This window comes from Microcaecilia unicolor, chromosome 11 (assembly GCF_901765095.1).
Source record: "Microcaecilia unicolor chromosome 11, aMicUni1.1, whole genome shotgun sequence".
Classification (NCBI taxonomy): Eukaryota; Metazoa; Chordata; class Amphibia; order Gymnophiona; family Siphonopidae; genus Microcaecilia; species Microcaecilia unicolor.
The window spans coordinates 84,305,497-84,326,923 of NC_044041.1; the positions used below are offsets into that span (position 1 = coordinate 84,305,497).

At 42.5% G+C, this 21,427-nt stretch overlaps 1 protein-coding gene across 1 annotated transcript in view; it reads right to left on the reverse strand.

Moving 5' to 3' along the window:
* UBXN6 (UBX domain protein 6) overlaps positions 1-13,918 on the reverse strand; it is a 64,423-nt gene extending 50,505 nt beyond the window's left edge. The window contains exons 1-5 of the mRNA XM_030218920.1: positions 13,717-13,918; positions 4,956-5,119; positions 4,771-4,832; positions 4,241-4,372; positions 2,672-2,769 (exon numbers count right to left, since the gene is read on the reverse strand). Coding sequence (XP_030074780.1) covers positions 2,672-2,769; positions 4,241-4,372; positions 4,771-4,832; positions 4,956-5,119; positions 13,717-13,799 — 539 coding nt within the window. The 5' untranslated portion in view covers positions 13,800-13,918. The remainder of the gene's footprint in view (positions 1-2,671; positions 2,770-4,240; positions 4,373-4,770; positions 4,833-4,955; positions 5,120-13,716) is intronic.
* Between the last annotated feature and the right edge of the window lie 7,509 nt (positions 13,919-21,427).

The following is a 21,427-nucleotide window of genomic DNA, read 5'->3' on the forward strand; positions in this document are numbered from 1 at the left end:
TTAACGGCTAAACTCTCAGACCTTTTTACGGCAAATTATAAAGGCCTGGCTAGAGTTTTATCTGCAGACTTGGAAAGGTGGGGGGACTTGGAATTATCTTGGTTTGGCAGAATAGCTACTGTCAGGATGAATGTACTGCCGCGTTTGTTACATTTATTCCAAGTCCTCCCAATCATGATTCCCAGAAAATTTCTTACAACTCTGCAAGATCGTATAATACGCTTTATTTGGGCGGGGAAGAGGCCGTGTTTATCGCGCTCCTATCTTTATCAACACAGGAAATGGGGGGGGGGGGGCTAGGGGTTACCAATTTGGCCTGGTATTATCGAGCAGCCCAAGCTCGCGCAGCAGTTGAATGGTTCCAGGATTATCCTGATAGGCAATGGGTGCATATTGAGCAGCAAGCTGCAGGCTTGAGACCTCTTGGGACAATGGTGTGGCTTCCCAGATCATTTAGATCAATTGGGGAGGGAGCGTGTCCTTCCATTATGGTAACGCTCTCTCACTGGGACAGTCTTTTTACACGAAAACAATGTGTGCTATCACGCTTATCACCGCTAGCCTACAATCCAATGTTTTACCCGGGGACTGAGAAGGGAGTATTTACTCGATGGTATAAAGAGGGGTTGAAAACATGGGGACAGCTGTTTGAGTGTGATGCATTGCTATCTTTTAGCGAGGCAGTGGCCAGATTCCCGGGGTTGGAAAAGGATGAATTTGCTTACAGACAGGTGTCCCATTTCCTCACTAACAGGGCTGTTCGGGAGGTGGTTACTAGGAAGAAATTACCTATGGAAGCAGTTTGTGAGGACTCTGCAACGACAAGTGGGTTAATTTCCCGCTTATATAGTTGTATTCGTTTGCAAACATCACGATACACACTGCATAGAAGGAGCTGGCAGAGGGAGTTGGGCCTGGAGCTGACAGAGGCTGAGTGGGAGAGGATTGAAAAGACGGCAGTGGGGGTGTCTACCCATGTACCATTTAAGGAAAACGCCATAAAGGTTTTGTACAGGTGGTACTTGACACCTGATCGCCTCCAACGTATATACCCTGCATTGTCGGGCCTGTGTTGGAGAGGCTGTGGTGTCAAGGGCACCATGGGGCATATTTGGTGGACCTGTGTAAAGATTAGGGCCTTTGGGAAATCAATCCAGAGTAGATTACAAAAGTGGTTGGGATGCCCGATTCCTTGGAATTCTGCCTTTTTTCTGTTTTCAGCCAAGGAGGCAAGCCTTACATATGAACAGCAGGTACTGACACGGTATGCAGCGAGTGTGGCAAGGATTGCAATAGCCTCCTGCTGGAAGTTGTCTAAAACTCCTCCAATAGTGAGATAGTTCTATAAATTAAGGTATGTTTGCGAGATGGAGCGGCTCCTAGCTGAGCGGCGTAACCAGACACATAAATGGCAAAAAATCTGGGAACCTTTCCTCATTCATGCATAATGTACATAGCGGTGGCAATTGGAACTTGGGATGTGAGTTGTCTAGTTAAAGGGGGGGGGGGGGGGGTTGGAAATTTTAGGACCTGGAGGAAGTGGGGGGGGGGGAAATGTATAAACAACTGAAGTTATATCTTGTTGTCTTTTGCAAATTGGAACAGTGACAAGAGGCGTACTTTCTGGTGCCTTGGCTAATGTTTATGTAGTTAATAATTCCATAGTGTTTCTTGTATGGTCTGTTTTAATTAATAATAAAGACTTCATGCAAAAAAAAAAAAAAAAAAAAAAAAGAAGAAATATTTCCTCCGATTTGTTTTAAAATGTACCACTAAGTAGCTTCCTCGCGTGCCCCCTACTCCTAGTATTTTTGAAAAAAGTAAACAAGCAATTTAGGTCTACCCGTTCCACTCCACTCAGTATTTTAATAGACCTCTATCATATCTCCCTGACCAGAATGCCCCCATTAAGCAAGGCTAAAAAGATGCATTATGAAAACAGCGTGCAAATGTTTAGCTGGGGGGGGGGGGGGGGGGGAGACCAACAATCTACTCTGCTGTGTAGGTTTTTTTTTTCCAGGTAAACACCTTTGAAAATGACTCTCCCATCATCTTTTTTTTGCATGGTTTTCCACTGCTGTATGCTGTTTTTGTAATGACTCATCCAATTCCATGCCAATAGTAGGTAGCTCTTCTCAAGCATCACACAATAAAGCATTTTCAATTGATGTTTTTAAAGTTACCAGCCATCTGTAACTGACCGCTTTTGAAACTCTCAACTAACCTATTCTCTCAAGTTGCACCCTCTTCTTTACAGCACAGCTAGTAGACTTTCACTACTAAAACTTCAAGCATGTTCAGTTAGCTAAATCACTGGCTAGATTACCACACAGTAGTCTTTCTCCTGTACTGTATACTGTTAAATGCAAATGAATAGCAACTGGACTACGAACAAAGAAAAGCTCTTATTTGTGAAATCTATAGTTACGTTATTAGTTAATTTTATACTGGAGCTGCTACTTCTTACTATTTTGGAGTCTTACTGCCATCACTATCTGGTATGACAGATCCACTGAACTTACTGATATTCCTGTAAGGTAAAAGGTATGAGCTCCAGTGCACATTTACATATATATTAATATAAATGACACTAAAAACACAACACTCAGGTCCTACCCTTTTAACCGGCTGGAATCTATTCTGAAATGTATTGTCTTTCCGTAGTACCTACTTCGCCATGGTCTCTGTGCCAGTTTTCACTTGTTCTCGGTCTCTGTTAAATGTGTGAATCTGCATGATGGAAGCAGTTACAGGATCTTTGGAGAAATGCTGGAGAAAGCAAATCAAGGATGAAGCAAAAAAATGCAGCATTCAGAAGTGACCAGTACAAAAACTACAAAAATGTGGCTTTTTAATTCTTTAGTTCTGTGTGCTATTTTCTGAAACATGAAAATGCAACATTATCAGTGCTCTTGTTTGGCAGAAAACCTACTTATGATGTACTACTTTCAACTACTACAAAATGCCCCTAATTTCATTCGCTTGACAGGAAAGAAGTGAACAGACTTTCCTTTGTTAGCAGCAAGTCCAGACATGGCAGATTTATTGTAACAACCTTGATGCTGTTCATCGTTTCCAAAACCACCACCACATAAGTCCAACTAGAGGACTGAAGCAAGAATCCTTGGTTCAGTTAAGATCTGAAAAACATGACCTACTATAAAAAAAAACACAAACTAATGCTCATTCCTACTACAGGCACACCTGAATTGTCTGAATTTCTAGATCTTGTACCACACAGAGTAGAGGGTGACAAATTGAATCTGCGGTCAAAATTCATTGCACAGTTTTGGCCCAAACCTGAAACCAGTATGGCATCCCCCCCCCCCAAACAAAAGCACCACCCTCTCACCACCCATAGACCCTCCCCCAGGCCTACCTTAGAAGCTCTAGCAGTTTAGTGACCTAGTTGAGGCAGGAGCAATCCCCAATCAGTAGTGTTGATGGTTATAGATGGGCTTTATCGAATGTATTCTGATCTGTGACGGGAATATTTTTATGTAAAGCCTTGGTTCATGTTTCTCAGCTACAAGGGTATTTTGTTTTCCATGTTATGGGGAGGAGAGGGGGTGGGGTTTCTAAAGCAAGCCTAAATTTTGATGATGGGGAATAAAAAAATACAAACATTTTGTTTAAGCTACAAGGTTTGCGGGGAGGTGGGGAGAAAATTGTAAAATCTTGATGATAGAAGTTAATGACATTCATATAAGTATGTTATGTTAATTCAACTGTCATATATTGAATTTTATGAGTATGTTTAACATGTTGAATCATCAATAAAAAAAAACTGTTGAAACATAAATGCAGAGCCAATATGGGCAGGAGCAACTGGGGATCACTCCTGCCCCAACTAGGCTACTAGACCGCCAAAGTTTCTAGAGTCTAGAGCAGGTCTGGGGAGGGCCTACAGGTGGAGGGAGGGCAGTGCTTTTGGTCAGAGGGGGAGGGGTGAAAGCAGAGAAATGTCACCACTTTTGGTTGTGGGGTGGTTACAGCTGAAAATGCACTGGCATTTTCAGTCAAAACCAAAGCATGGCCAAATCTGATTTTTAGGCCGTTTCGGCACCAAAGCCAAAACTTTAAGTTGGTCGGCCTCTGACACAGTTCTTAATAGGAAAGGTAAAGCAGCCAAGTGTAAGCAACATTTCTTTGAATCCCATGTAGTTGGGAATATCATAACAAAAGGAGAAGCATGGTGAACAAACTATGATCAGGTAATGGTCTGCAATAATGTGCTTACAAGAAGAATTGCTTCTCTGATGTGTGCTTCCCGCTGCTCTTTTGTCAAGGTGGCTCCGGTCAATGGGCACTTGAAGTAAATACCAGATACCGAGAGATTAGCGTGCTGTTTCTTAGCTGCATTCACAGGACCCTGAAGAAAGAGTTGAAATCAGTACCTAAGGGGAAGAGAATATTTCTGTAGAAGGTGGCAAAAGAAAGCTCAAAAGTTTAATGGCCACCTACAAATAGAGTTAAATCAATTGTAACAGCATTGTTTATCTGGATACATTTTTTTCCCCTGTAAATCACTACTTCCCCTTAAAATTACTCAAGAGAGTTCACTGGGAACTAGTCCAATACAGAAACAAATAAACTGTGAAAGTTTAACAGTCCTGAAGTATTTTGAATACTTAGTACATGAGTAATTTCTCTATTGTATTAGAAGCCCTATGTCTTCTTTATACAGAACTATATTTTCTTGAGATTGGGACTCGTAGACCCTAAATTACTGGGAAACCTACGCTAAACCTCTTCAAGTATAGTCTTTACCTTGTGACTCACAGAGGCTTCTGATTCATGTGTAGCTGCTTCTGCCTCAAGTTCCTTCTTGACTAACAAAAGAACAAAACTCCACATTAGTTACAGACAACCTGATAAAGGCCAAACTAGAGAGTTATACTAGGATGCAACTGTTTACTCCTATAGAATAAGTTTTATGGGTTTAGTACCCTTACCTTGGGCTTTGATAACATCATGGGATGTAAGGGGCCTGAACTTGGCTTGGTTCTGCTCCATCCTGGCCACAGCTGCAGCAGCAGCTGCAACCTGAGCACCATCTTTGGGCGCTGAGCGAAGTTTTGGTGTCTCACTCGTCAGCTTCTCATTGGAGACTTCACCCCTGAATGAAGGTAGAACTTATGTCTATGAGAACCCATAAGAAAATGAGATCAAGTTGAGGAGCAATGATGAGAATTACCGATAACTACAAAACTACAGAATTAAATTTGGCATAAACATCCTAGAATCATGAGCCACCACTTTCAAACTTAAACACACAAAAAAAAACAATTTCTGCTGTTAACATTACCCCACTACAATGAATACTACTCAGCATCAACACTGAAGGAGTAGCTCACCCAATAGCTGAAAATCTGAAACTTCTAGAAGACACCCTGGACCGTAAACTATCATTTGAACAACAGATCACAACCATCACTTCGAAATAATGTGGAAGCTCAGAAGAATAAGAGATTACTTTCCCAGAGAGATTTTCCACATGTTAGTTCAAACGATGGTCTTATCACACGTCAAGTACTGTAATGGAGTGTATGCCAGATGCAGGGTACAACTACTGACTAAATTACAGACACCCCAAAATACAGCCACCAGATTGATCTATAGGAAGCCTTGCTTCAAAATCGCCAACCCACTTCTTCAAAAACTTCACTGGCTCCCTATCAGAGCCAGAATTCTTTTCAAGTTATGCACATTAGTTCACAAGATCACCTTTGGTCTTGCTCCAGAATAATAAAGCTCCCACTACATAATGTTATCACTGGCGCACGTAATTATCTTGGCCTTCATTTTCCTATCTGCCCAGGACTAAAATACAAGTCAGTACACTCTTTCAGCTTCTCCTACATAAGCACAAAAAACGTGTTCCCTAAACAATCAAGAACTATGAGTGATCATATTCTGTTTTGCAAACACCTGAAAGCGTTCTTTTTCAGGGCATTCTTTCATGTTGATAACACCACTGCCTAGCTCATGCACAGTAATCACTCTTGCACCTTCTGTTTACTCATTTAATGTTCCACCTCCTCCCTGTATACTCGTCATGCATTTCTCTCTTTTGCCTTGAACAGTTAGACCCTTCTTTCACCGTCACAATTAAGAACGTAAGAATAACCATACTGGGGTCAGACCAATGGTCCATCTAGCCCAGTATCCTGCTTCCAGCTGTGGCCAATACAGGTCACAAGTACCTGGCAGAAACCCATATGATTATATTGTAGGCCACATTGAAACCAATCATATTGGGAGATACAAATGTCAAAATAGAAATTAAAAAACAGCAATTCTAGGCACTGCAGACTTCATGGTAGTCAATTGCTGTCTGACAGAACCTCTGGAAATCTAAGATTAGCCAATGTGGCCCCTAATATTCAACAAAACGATTAAAAAGTACATGAAGCTCCAGCCATTGCTACTAAGTTCTCCATCAAGACCTCCTTCCTCAGACCCTTCGGCCCTGAAAGGAACACCTATTATAGCAAGTGAACATAGCCATTTTTTATCTGCTGTCGTTTTCTATCTAGTGCCCATACCATCTATTATCCCTTCCTCTCCCTTAGAGATCCTCTTTGCTTCTCCAGTACTTTCTTAAAGTCAGATACCATGCTTGTCTCCACCACTTCCCCTTAAGCCCCCTCAATCCAGAGCTTACTTTCAATTGAAAAAGCTCGCCTCTTGTGCCTGTATACTATAGAGGTATTTAAATCTCTCTATCGTTAATCTCTCCTCTCCCTACTTTCTTCCCAAGTATATATATTGAGATCTTTAACTCTGTTTCCATATGCTTTATGATGAAGACCACTGGCCATTTTAGTAGCCGACCTTTGGACCAACACCATCCTCTTTATATCTTTTTGAAGGTGCGATATCCAGAATTATACACCGTACTCTAAATACGGTCTCACTCCTTTTTCCTGATGGCCATTCTTCTCCCTGTGCACTCAAGCATCCTTCTGGCTTTTGCCATCTCCTTTACTACTGTGTGGCTAAAGATCATAACATTCAATCAATCACTCACAAGCCCCGCTCTTCTTTCATGCGGAGAAGTATTTCACCCCCTATACTGTACTGTTCTCTTATGGGTTTTTTTGCAGCCCAAATGCACAATCCTGCATTTTTTTAGTATTAAATCTTAGCGTCACTAGATTTTTCCTCCTGTTATCCATGCCATCAGAAGTGTCTACTCTATTTCAGATTCTGGTATTACCTGCAAAGAGGCAAACCTTACCAGGCAGCCCCTTCCCAACATCACTTACAAAAATGTTAACAAGAACCGGATAAAGAACCGATCCTCGACAAACACCACTGGTAAGTCCATTTCCTCAGAATGAACTCTTTAACACTACCCTTTGCTGCCTTCCACTCAACCAGTTTCTAACCCAGTCAGTCACCTTAGGGCCATACCAAAGGCTCTCAGTTGTTGTCACCTATACGGAACCTGTGTCAAACACTTTGCTAAATCTAAGTACACCATATCCAGTGCTCTCCCTCGATCCAACAGTCTGGTCACCTATTCAAATAAATCAGATTTGTCTAACAAGACCTATCTCTAGTAAAACCATGCTGCCTATGCTCTTATTTATTTATTTTTGTTTGTTAGGATTTATTTACCGGCTTTTTGAAGAATTTCACTCAACATGTTTTACAGCCAGAATAAGTTGAACAGTAGAAATCAAAACAGTACACACGGTACAGTATGCTACGCTACATACAGTGTCAGCACAATATACAATAAAACACTTTATTTCAAAGTACCAATAAACAATAAGGAAGACACATAGCAGTATAAAGAAAATTATTTGTTGCATTTGTATCCCACATTTTCCCACCTATATGCAGGCTCAATGTGGGAAATGTCATGGAGTCTAATCATAAGTGACTCCTGTATCACTACCTCCGAAAATACAGAACAGCAGCTCAATAGTTCCCTCCCCCACCCATCCCTTCCGCTACCCTCCCCTTCTCACTCTCTCGCCCCTACTTCCTGAAAACTAAACCTCTAAGTCACTGATCAAAATAGAGTGAACTCTTGTGGTTAAAGTGTCCAGATAGGTGACCATAATCAAAGGAAACTTTGCTGGTCATCCTCTAGTCTCCACTGAAAGCAGCTCCATACACAAAACTCAAGTGATTGAGCTCTCCACAGAGTCAAAGTAGGTGGATCTGATTTAATCCATTGAAGCAATATACATCGCTTGACAAGTAAGAAGGCTTTATGGAGAAAACTAGGAAAAAATGCCCGTTTCTGAGCGCAAAGAAAACAGGCGCTAGCAAGGGGCTCCCTCCCTCCGAGCTACTTGCCTGTTGGGGGCTGTGTGTGGGGAGGGTTTTGTTTTGTTTTTTTGCTGCGCCTCCGTGGCCGTGCCTGTGGCGTTTCCGTTTTGGCCCTCAAGTGTCGACGTCATGACCTTTTGACACGAGGGCGGTGCAGACACTCCAGGGCATACCAGATATCTCGGGCGCCTCAACTTCCGTGGAGGCTTCAGAACGTTGGGGTTGCCTTTTATATAGAGAGATAAGCCAATAAGTCTGGTGCCCTCATGAATGCCTGTTACATCATCCAGTAAGCTAGCCTTCGGGCTAAAGGTCCAGCGACAACAGTACATTTCCACAGTCCTAGATACAATGTTTATAAGATGCTGCTTTTATTCACAACTCACAGTGACACAAATGAGTTGCAGGTGAGGTTGCCAGATCTGTGGTATATGCGAAACATGGCTGTATGAAAGAGAAGACCCTATCGGAATGGCCTTCGCCCCATGAGGCTGATGCCACACTGAATATAGTGTTTCATTGAAGTGCAGAAATGGCCACGACAAGCTGTCACACACAGTGGATGACACTTAGCACTCCCTTCCCTGAGTGCCATTGTGCACAAGTAATAAAAGAGCCAGAATTGAGGATACACTATTACATGCCACTGTACATTTCCCTGCAGCACGTGGCACTCCAACATTCAGATCTGTATTTGGGTGATAACACTGAGGCTGTGTCTGGGGGAGATGACAATAGGCATGTGGGCTTGACTTGGTACAGCAGCCATAATACCTATCACCAACCATAAGAGGCCAGCATACACATTTTGAGGCTAAAAGATAACTATTGTACACCACCCTGGCTGGATCTCTTCAGAAAGGGGCCAAATAAATCCCACAAAAACAACATACATATCTGACAGACCTGGTCCAAAGGGCCACTCATTCTTATCACTAAGTTCTTCCCTGGTGCATGGACCCTGTAAGAGTCTGCAATTACCCAAAGGATACACATTCATACTAATACAGCTCAACCTACCTCACGCTCCTGATCAGCCCTTTGATTGAGCCTCCTGCACCTCCTGTGTACTGCTCCTTATTATAATTTTTTTTAGGAGCCTGGAAAGAAGATGTCCTCATGTCTGAAGACAAGTTCGGCCAGCAGTTAGAGATCGTGCAGGATGAACCTTGGCATCCTGCTGCTCTTCTGTCTGGCAGCCATTTTCTCCAGTGCTGTTGCGTTGTAAATTGCAGCACATGTGCGTCATATATGCGCATACACAGGGTCCTACTGTACGTGCGTGCATATAATTCCTGTAGGCCTGTATACTTAAATGGATTCTTTCAGATGACTCTCTTTGCCCTCATTTTGGTTTCATGCCCCGAGTGAGCCACCACTTTCAAGACAGAGCCCCAAGGAGCTGGAGTGGGACTCAAACCCAGAATGCTGGTTTCAGAAAGCAATGCATTACCCATTAAACTACTGTAGAGGTACAAAGTTGCCCTTCATGGAGGTATATACACACCACCGCTGAATGTTGTGCAACAGATAGTGGAGAGTCATGGGACTTCCACCAATTAATTCTACAGTCATGTTCATTCACATATAGTCTCATTGTGCATTCCCAGAATCCGCTGTCCAAAAGCCATCATAATACACCGGCACACACAGAACACTGAGTTCCACATCAGCATCTCTCTACGTTGGTTATGTGTCATCAAGATGTCACAAACTGATCCTTTCCAGATGTACCATTCACCTCAGCATATTAGTGGCCCCCTGTATTCCTGCAAAGATATGCTAATTCCCACTGTATCTTCTTGGCATTCTGCTGAAGATCAGTGGGTTTCTTTTTCCAACAGTACCTGTATATAATGTGGACGCACTGCACATGTTGATTATTGCTGAGGACATATGCGGTAGTACTAGGGTACGCATACTAATAAGAAATGACCCATATCATTTTAAAGGTTTGGCCTTTTCTGCTAATATACTTGACAATCGATACAACCAATTGACAGAGGTAACAACACTCCTTTCTGCATAAAGCTGCTGTGCATGAGAGATAATTCAAGTAGAATTTCTCTGGCTCTCGAGATCTTATTTTCTATCCTTACAGCAGGGAGTTGAAAAACACATTACTGCAACCGTCTTAGAGATACAAACTCATGAGTCAGGAATAAACTCACAAGTCAGGAATAACGCAGATGCCCTGACAGATAGCCTCGTGCAAGGTATACATTTTAGCTAGGCCACAACTCACAGAAACAGTAGGAAAGTGTACTTTTGGAGCGGGGAGGGGGGGGGGGGGGGGGGAGGCATCTCAGCAGATATAAACAGTGGCTACATGGTAGCCTACACCCGTCTTTCAAATCCAAGGAGAAAATAGGTCTGTGGACTAAGTGCATGCTACTTGAAGTTGGGGTTGTGGGTGGGCCTACAGTGAAGTTTTGTTTGTGGGTTCAAGACTGCCAATCTGGGCTACAGGTATCAGGAGCCGATTGTATTGTCATCATTATATGGATTTTCATGTCATTTTTTGATACCATGATGTAGCACCTCACCAACTCCCAAGGCAGAAATTACATAGCTGATTGTGTCCCGACCAGTGTGCAGGAACATGTGCAGTATCAACACGTGTGAACTGTGCATTACTCCAAAGTGACACAATCAATTGTACACACTCACAATAGTGATGAGCTATGACAGTGATTCAAGTGAGAGCAATGGTTGTGATGGTCAAGTTTTGGTGACCAGTGATGTTTGTGAGAATGAGTTGCCAGGGGTTTAGTAACATTTATGGCCGTGAGTTGGGGAGGTGTTGTCCCTTACTGGATATATGTACACACTGGGCCTCCCTGTCAGGTGGAGGCATAGGTTAGGCGTTTCACGTTTCAGATGTCAGGGAGCACAAAGGTGAAGATGTTCTGCTCCCTGTGTGGGGATACCATAGGGAAACGTTGTCACCCTCCACTATGTACAAACTACATACAGTACACCCTGGCCCTGATGTGAGCTACCTTGGCCAGTCAGCTCATGTGACCCATGCAGTTGTTTGTGTGCAGAGGCGCTGCATTTTACCCCATAAAGAAGACCTATTAGGAAAAGCCAACAGGGCTACTAGATGGGGAGGGGTCCAGCAGAGCTGCTACTACTGAAGGTGCAGATGTGCACCGTGTGGTAGGCCTGCTCTTTTTGCGTGGCATTTATAGCACTTTGTTCAGCAACTTTTTTAGAGCCTGTATGAGGAGGCCTGGGCCAGTGCTCATCAACCTGCAGGCACCGGTCGTGACACACTGTCTGATAGCCACAGAGTGGGACGTGAGCCTTTACCATCTAATGACTGTTGGCAGGAAAGAGGCGCAAATGCAGTACTAGCGCATAGTAATTTGTACATTGTGCACAGCCCTTGCCCACATAACTGTTACAATCACATTTAGCCCTCAATGGGGAGGAACACCTGCCTTAGCCATGTGGCAATTCCATACACCCAGCCTATTGCAGGAAACCTCCCTTACCCCAGCTTGGTGACTGCACCACACACAGACCCCGATGATCCAAACTCCGACGCTGCACGGAACTGTTTCAGAGTTTTACCACCACAGTAGCACCCTGACATTACTCCCTCATGATCCAGCCTAATAGTATGCAAATGATATGGGCGCTAATAGGTTTCAGCATGAGACAGCAAAGCGGGTGGATGGTGTCTAGTGCATATGTGCGTTAAGCACAACTTTTGAACACATTCCCAGGACAAAGCGCTGTCAGTGTCAGCAGGGGCTGATACTGACAGCCCCACCTCCCAATCAGTAAAGCCCTGGTTGGGGGGGGGTTCCCTACACCACTAGGCCACCAGGGAAAACATTAAGGGGGGGGCATGTCATGCCCCCTGTCATAGATCACATTGGACCCACAACAGGGGCGGGGGGAGTACAGGGGTCCCACTGGACCACTTTTGCCATGTGTGGTCCAGGGGAAGGGCCCTTACAGATGGGAGGAGGAAGGTCCAGGGGTCCACTGGATCACTTGGACCCAACACTGCAGCCATGCTACAACAGACAGCCTTGGTTGCCTTGGGAGAGCAGGGAAGGTCCTGTAAACTTTCAGCACGAGTTCCTTCCCATGCATTGCTCAGAGATAGCTGTGCATCACTCGGAACGCACATTTGAATGCTAAACAGCTCATTTAAATATATTAGCATAGTATCCCCGTTATCTGTAGCCGCAAACTGTAAAAAGCCTGCAGCCCCTTTGTGCATTCATCACTGGATTCCCTGATCACTAAACCAGCTTGAACTGGTCAAAAACTCACATTGATGGCCCAGTACGTTTAATGCATCTAGCCTGAGAGGGTAGGGGGTGAGCATGGGGGAAGGAGATAAGGCCAGAGACACAGAGGGGAGATGCTAGACAGGATAGATAAGGATGCAGAGGAAAGCTGGGATGATTGTGCGAGAAAAAATTACAAAAGCAAACAAAAAAAAAACAGGAGACCCCTGGAAAAATAATGGGGGAGGAGAGAGAGAAGAAGACCGACATTGGGACCAAAATAAAATGCTTAAAATACACAAATATATTAATGTGAATAAATTCAGAATAATACATCAGTTTTGGGTAGTATGAAACTCAGATTATCTTACATTTCAGTTTTTATTTCTCTAGTTTTGCTCTAGTTGCAGAGTCTGACTTCTTTAGGTTTCAAATTCAATTTTGTCCTCATGTTTCTATTACTGATTTGTGCCTTCCTCTCCCAACTTGGCAGTAATGTATTTATTCATAACATGTATATTCCGCCTAAACACTAGGCGGATTACAATTTAACAAAAAATACAAAACATTTCCAAGTATCAATAACAATGAACATAAAATACACAAAACTACAAGATCTGTCTACACTGTACATAATGATATAGTGAGGCATATTTTCAAAACACTTAGCCTTCCAAAGTTCCATAGGTTTCTATGGAACTTTGGAAGGCTAAGTGCTTTGAAAATATGTCTCAATGTCTTCTAGGAGCCACATCTTAATTTTTCTATCCAGGGCCCCTTCAATCTAGCTGCACTACAGATCCTCAGCAGTGCATCATCCTAAAACCCAACATATATTAATTACGTTATTTACCTAAACCTTCATAAATTATAGAAAGTAGCATATAGTAATTCATCATATAACTAACTTATTAAGATACGTACAACATGGCTAATATTAAACTGCAAATATAAGCGCATACAATTGTACTATAAACAGAATCTCAAAGAGAAGAGACTCCCGTCCCACCCACATATCCCCAGTGTGTACCCTCCCTCTCATCCAACCCCCCCCCCCCCCCCCAAATCAGCGCTCTTGCATTTTTTATTTAAAACAAACCCCTCTTTAACACCTAAAACTGACGCATCATAAATGAGCAAAACACTTTATCACACCACCTTTCCAGCTCCACCTCACCTCGTTTCCTCTGTCAGTTTATGACCCGGCCCAGCTGTTTTAAACTTCATGTCGGTCTTGATTCCTTTGAAAAATCTCTTCATGACTTCAGCTACCAAACCACAGCCCAAACAACAACCAAGATAGCACTAGCTGCCAAAACACAACTGATGATCCCGAACACACAGGAAGTCCCGGCTCTCCCCCGGTCCTGCCGCCCGGCCATTGGTGGAGCGTCTGCCAGTAGGAGGGTACCAACTCCCGGCTGTAATACCGACTGGAGAGAGGGGCGGAACCAAGTAGGTTAGAATATGAGCAGGCGCGGAATGACGTCAAAACATTGAAGCCGGCTCAATCCCATATCACCGCGCGGCGCAGCCGTAATCCCTCTACACCCAAACAAGGCAAACAAACCTGTCGACTGCTTCATCCACATTGTCGGTTTTTTATGTTTATAGCATTTTTATTTGATTTCAATTTATATTTTCAAACATGCCGGCTTGTGTAGCATACGGATTGTACTCAGATGGAAGTATCGGTTTCATCTGTTAGAGTACTAATTTGTTCTAAATCGTAATCAGTGTGTAATTGGAGGGGCTGGTAAGGAGTCCCCGAGGCCATATCACCCTAGTAGGCATTGTATTCGTGCACAGATGATGTCATCTAGTAAAGGGCCACCAATACAGACATCATGTTATGAAATCAGGTGCTCAACATTCAACTTTCTACTATCAACTAGAGTGATGTGATATTATTTGTGGGGTGGGGATTCATCTTAATTAGGTTGAACCTGGGAGCGGTAAACATTTTTTTCCTCTCTGCGTATATCACATGCAAGAGATGATATATGGGAACTTGTTCGTTTTGTTTTGTGGAATTCCGTGCTATATTATAAAAAGCACTTCATTTTTTTATTACTGATATTTCAAAGGACAGGTATTGCATAATAAAGGAAGAGCTTCCCTTTCATGCAGACGTTCTGTCCAGTCAGTCTTGTGCCAACATTGCTAATTCACTCATTCATTCATATTTATGTTGTCTCCTGGCTGTGTGTTTTTATATATATGACTGTGATTTCTTATAAAGGCAAACAATATGCTACCAAAATATAGTAGTCAGCAGCACACTATTAGCCATCAAGTTCAAAGTTAATTATGTTCAGTGAAAAATAAAGCAGTTGTCTGCACATGGTATTGCTTGTTATGCCCAAAGAGGACAATCTAAGGGTGGTTAAACAGTTGGGAATAAACTGTGCTGTAGAAGTTGTTTAGTTAGCAATGTGTGTATGGATGCCTGTTCTGGCATGTGACTGTGATAATGTTTACTTATTTAGATTTTACTCACACCTTTTTCAGTAGTAAGTCAAGGTGAGTTACATTTAGGTACAGTGGGTATTTCTCTGTCACAGGACAACTCACAATCTAAGTTTGTACCTAAGGGTTAAGTGACTTGGCCAAGATCACAAGGAGTAGCAGTGGGGTTTGAACCTGCTACCTCTGGATTTCAAGACCAGTGGTCTAACCACTAGGCCATTCTTCCAGCTTTGAGTAATTATCTATATTTATGGCTATGATTTCTGAACATGTAGTATCCTTAAAGGGCCATTTTAAATGGCCAGCTGGTTATATGTGGTAATGTCATCCTTTGTTAACTGTTTCATACATAGACATCGACTTGCTCCCTTAATATTACTGAATTCTATTATTCTGGCTCACTGAATTTTAATTTCATTGAACATGAGATGTGGGATATAAATGTAATTTAAAAAGAAATGTATCCTCCACCTTTTAAGGTACTGCCTGTCCAACTAGATGTTGATGGCACAAGGAAAGGAATTTTCTTCCAGTGAAAACTAACTCAAATAACCTATTCCTTAGTTCAGCTCTAATATTACCATATTGAAAATGTGACCATACCAGGCCTCTGTGGTTATGTTCCAACAATAAGTTAAACAATTAACTGGCTTTCTTGAAAGGATTATATTACCTTTGGATGCATGACTAGGAACAAAAGAACACATATATATGCAATATCACAATTCCTCATATACAGCCACAAACCAACCTTTTAGGATGGATAATGTTCACAATTAGTTCCTTTATTATTGCCCACATAGAAGAGATAAGAGTTTAATTGTTGTCACAGTATAAGTCATTACAGGGACAAAATATAAGAAAAACAATGAACTGCATTAGGGGCTATAACCCATTTAGTTATATTTCAACAAATGAGAGATCTGCATGAAACCAAATATGTAGTTTTATTATTTGGCTTATGAAACATGCTCCAAAAACATAATAATCTATTTGTGTATCTAAAATGTAAACTTCTACAAAAGAGATAAGGTGAAGATGTGATTCCATGTGCCCCAATTAAGAAGAGTTACATTTTACTTCCATTTAATTTTCAATATATTCCATCTTTATAACACTATAGGCTTCCCACGGCAAACAATTAACATGAACTCATCAGGAAACAGGATATCCTCACAGAGATTTGTCCATGTATTACTGTATTCTATAGAACAGTGTAGAAAAATAAGCACTAAATACATTTTATTACTGCTGTTTCTACCAGCTACAATAATTTTCAGCTGTTTTAGTAATATTAAATTTTATTTTATGATATATCTAGATATAGGAATCTTTCAAATAAAAATGCTTGTAAAATAAATAAATCCCTTATCCTCCACTTTTTAAGGCACTGGAACAGCTTTTGACTTTTTACAAATGGATCATGCATAGGCAGTCCATTATTTTTAACAAGCTTTTGCTATTGTTTTTCAATTCCGTTTGCCATTGTTTTGGGTGAACTAAAATGGCGTCAAGCTGCACCTTACTGGCTTCAGTCCCCATAATGGGCTAGATAGGCTCACATGGTCTCCTGTTCTCAATCTACCTTCTTGGTGGAATGAGGAGAAAGCAATAGGTCGTAAGCATGTGACTGATGTTTTCTTTTTTTTTTTTATTTAATCTAGAATTACCCAAACCTATTCTGTGAGTCCTTAGAGCTAGTTCAGTATTTAGTATACGCAATTTTTATTTATTTATTTTCTATATATCACTTGTAACCCCAAAAGCTATAGAAGTGGCGCACATTTAGATGCAGTAGGTATTTCAATTCGTACGTTCATAGTGGATATCCTGAATACCCAGGTATGGGAAGTCTTGATCTAACCTTTTACTGCAGCTGCTTATAAGGCTTGCAGGAACCAAGTCTCTCATTAGGAAGCTCTGATCAATTATAAAATGAAGTGGGGCAACTGTGGGACTTAAAAGGATGTGCATAGGATGGAATAGATGGATAAAGTACAGGGGTACATACAAGCATTTGATAAAGTATATGAGTGTATGCAATAAAGATAATAAGGGGTGTCCTGTGGTGGGGGGAGGCATGGGATTTGCAGAGGAGAATATAAACAGTGTATAGGATAAAATGAGTTTATTACCTGTAATAAGGGTTTTCTGTGGACAGCACATGCTGGTGATGTAATTTGATGGCACCATGGATGGATGAGCTCTATAGAGCTCAGAAAGGTCTTGAAGCTTTTCTGTGCATATGCTATTATTGGCCTCACATTAGAATGCGGAAAGGCGAGCAGGCGACATATGGTCACCTTGATTTGAAGGTTTTGGACATGCCTGATGGGAGAAGTGGATTGTCTACATGGTATAAGTTGGTGAAACTTACTAGTACAGAAGAGGGAGTAGAGAAACTTGCTCTTCAATGGAATGCAGAACCAGGCACACAATACAATAGACTCAGTTTCCAAAATTTGTTTAAGACATTGTATGAGATGGTTAAAGCCACGGACATGCAAGAGACACTATTTAAAATTCTAACATAGGGGATATATCACACGGGAGAGGGGAAAGCAAATGCATTTATGGGACACGAATGTTTGCCTTAGATGTCAGAAGGACAAAGACACTTTCTTACATGCATTTTTGGAGTGTCCACAATTGTCCATATGGAACAGAGCCTTCTAGGTCATCAACAGGGTAGTGCAGTCAACAGTGGAATGGACCTATCCGGCGTTGATGTTTGGGGACCAGTCGGATTTAATCACACAGGGGTTTTCATTGCATCAGCGCAGAGTTTTGTATATGTCCACTTTAGCAGTGAAGAAAATAATACTACAACACTGGATCAACAAGGAGGAAGTGCCAATAGCTGGGTGGAAGTCAAAATGATGGAACTAGCTAAATATGAAAGTATGATGTATCAGAAGTCACCCAAGAGGACTGTAGACAATATGCGGATATGTGGAGTAAGTTTTTGACTGAGAATGGGTCATAAGAAGTATAGGGTATTTTTCCAGCGGGAAGACAGGGGGGGGGAATGGGAGGGGGATTGGGTAGTTGATAGAGTGTGAAAGAGGATGTGAGGGTATGTGTAGTGGGATGAGTGGCAGATGGCTGGGAGGCAGTATAGGGGGGAATGAGGGGGAACATAATACATTAAAAAAGTCAGCAATCTCTGGGGTGCGAGGGGGGGAGGTACACCTTGTAGTAGACAATGTTGATTTTAGTGTGTGGTTCTTTTTTTCTTTCTCTTGTTACGTATGGGGATATTGGTTCCCTCATGATGATGATTGTATCTGTTTATTAATGATGTTGCTGATAACAATAAAGAGAAATTTAAAAAAAGAAAGAAAGATTGAAGTTTGATGTGCACCACAGCACACTATTACCAATAGTAGGGAATGGAGGATTTCTCCCGGGTATAGAGGGTCAGAGATTTAAAAGATGGCAGCAAAAGGGGCTTATTCTCCTACAGGATATATTGAATCTGATGGTAGCATTAAAAAATTGGAGTCTTGGGAATAGGAGATATGATGTGGATGGATAAATTTGCATACCAGCAGATATCCCATTATGTTGCCAGCCTCCCACGCCAATCTCTTGCTATTGATGTACCTAGCATGATAGAAACACTGTTTGATATGCCCACTGAGGAACCCATATCTATCTCCTTAATACATAAACGGCTCATGCACAGCACTATACATAGAACACTACCACACCTGATGGAAAAATGGACAGCGGATTTACAAAAAAACATCACTGCACAAAGGTTGTTATGCAGCATGAGACAAATCCCACAGAAAATAAGTAATGCAGACTTGAGAGAGTGTCAGGGTAGAGTGTTGTTTCGAGCATATACCTCCAAATTTAGATTGTATAAAATGGGAGGAGTGGATTCACCAAACTGTGGAAAATGCGGAGGGCTGCAATGTACATACTTTCATGCCATGTGGGATTGCCCGTTGGTAAAACAATTTTGGGAAAAGATATGTAATTTTATGGCACATATAATGAATCAACATATATCAGTGGGCCCAGAACAGGTATTGTTGGGAGGGGAGACGGTGGAGGGTACTGGTGCTGTCCATCATAATCTCTTACTATATAGAGCATTTTTAATAGGGAAAAATGCATTTTAGCCAATTGGATCCACCAGGAGGCTGCTACATATTGGCCTTGGCATAATAGACTGCATGCGTTACTATTAATGGAACTCCGAGACGTGCAATGGAAATTAAAAAGACAAAAAGAGTTTTACTTAGTTTGGAAACCATACATACAAGCATTGGCTCCACGAGCACGCAGTTTTGTTCTAAACCGATTAGGGACCCTTTAATGAAAGAGGGAGTGATATCTGATACAAGCTGGTGACAGTCAATCTCAGTATAAAGAATTCTTGACCCCTTATCTGGGAGGGGGAGGGGAAGGGAGTGGACGTACGGGTAAGGGAAAGGGGAGGGAAGGGAACGGGAGGGGGAAGGGAAGAATAAACAAATAATTGACATGTACATATTTAACGTAAAGAGGGATTAGTTCTGTATGTAAGACCTTCTTTAATCATAAAGTTATTATGTAAATTCTATAGCGAAAGGAGTTATATTGAAATTGTTAATATACAAGAAGAAAGGATGCTGTAACAAAGAAGAATAAGACAAGAGGTATTGGGGGGGGGGAGGGAGGGGTTAAAAGGGGGGAAGACAAAATTAAAAATTCACACAGACTTATGGTTGTAATGATTTATTGTTTGTTCAATAAAAAATTGTTTTAAACTAAAAAAAAAAAGAAAGAAAGAAAGAAAGTAAACTCGGGGAACAAGGTGGTGGAAGGAAGGGGAGGCAGCATCTTACCTTGGTCTGCCCCTATGCTATCCATCCCCTACCACAATGCCCACCCCTTTCTATTTCAGCCTATTCTCTGCAAAAGATAGAGTGCAGTGGACCACCGATGGGATAGAGGTGGCCCACTGCACGCTACGTTTGGCGGTTTGTCTTATGTTACTGATTCCTTCCAGCGGCATACCGAGGATGGGGCAGTGCGCCCCGGATGCACACTGCAGAAGGGGTGCCTGCAACTGTTGGCTACGACATTACACTTTTCCCTCTGATGTTACTTTCTGTTCCGGAGCAGAGGGAGCAGGGAACTGGTATATAGGCTGTATAGAGAGAGGTGTGACCAGCAGAAGAAAAGAGGTGTTGATGCCCCTGTACAAGTCATTGGTGAGGCCCCACCTGGAGTATTGTGTTCAGTTTTGGAGGCCATATCTTGCTAAGATGTAAAAGAATTGAAGCGGTGCAAAGAAAAGCTACGAGGATGGTATGGGATTTGCGTTACAAGACGTATGAGGAGAGACTTGTGGACCTGAACATGTATACCCTGGAGGAAAGGAGGAACAGGGGTGATATGATACAGACGTTCAAATATTTGAAAGGTATTAATCCACAAATGAACCTTTTCCGGAGATGGAAGGCGGTAGAACGAGAGGGCATGAAATGAGATTGAAGGGGGGCAGACTCAAGAAGAATGTCAGGAAGTATTTTTTCACGGAGAGGGTGGTGGATGCTTGGAATGCCTCCCGCGGGAGGTGGTGGAGATGAAAACGGTAACGGAATTCAAACATGCGTGGGATAAACATAAAGGAATCCTGTGCAGAAGAAGGGATCCTCAGGAGCTTAGCCTAGAATGGGTGGCAGAGCTGGTGGTTGGGAGGCGGGGCTAGTGTGGGCAGACATATACGGTCGTGCTGGGGCTGGTGGTTGGGAGGCGGGGATAGTGCTGGGCAGACTTATAGGGTCTGTGCCAGAGCTGGTGGTTGGGAGGGGGGGTTGGTGGTTGGGAGGCGGGGATAGGGCTGGCCAGACTTATACGGTCTGTGCACTGAAGAGGACAGTACAAATAAAAAAAGTAGCACATATGAATTTATCTTCTTGGGCAGACTGGATGGACCGTGCAGGTCTTTTTCTGCCGTCATCTACTATGTTACTATGCGTGGCTGCTCCCATCACCTCATTAGGTAAGAACAATGTACCCGGTGGAGGGGGGGGGCTTGGAGGTGATGCGTCGGAGGAGGGGGTGATGCTGCATCTCGGGGTGTCATGCTGCACCTGGGGGGGGGGGCAGTGGTGATGCGCCCTGGTTGCCAGCCGACCAAGGAACACCACTGATTCTTTCTCTTCTGCTTGGTCTTTATTCTATTTGCCTGGCCTGACAGATGATTCCTTCTGCTCTCCTCCATTTATTTTGTTCTTTCTATTTAAAACTGTACTCTTTTGTTGCTCTTTCTTCTCTCCCTTTTCTTTCCCATACGAACACCACAAACCAGCAATCCATAAGATCTGCCCTTCCAGGGACAGTTTCTTGGTTTTTCAGGAATGTTTGCAGAACTACGGCCATAGGGAAGCATGGGAAAGGAAAGAGAACTGGTATGC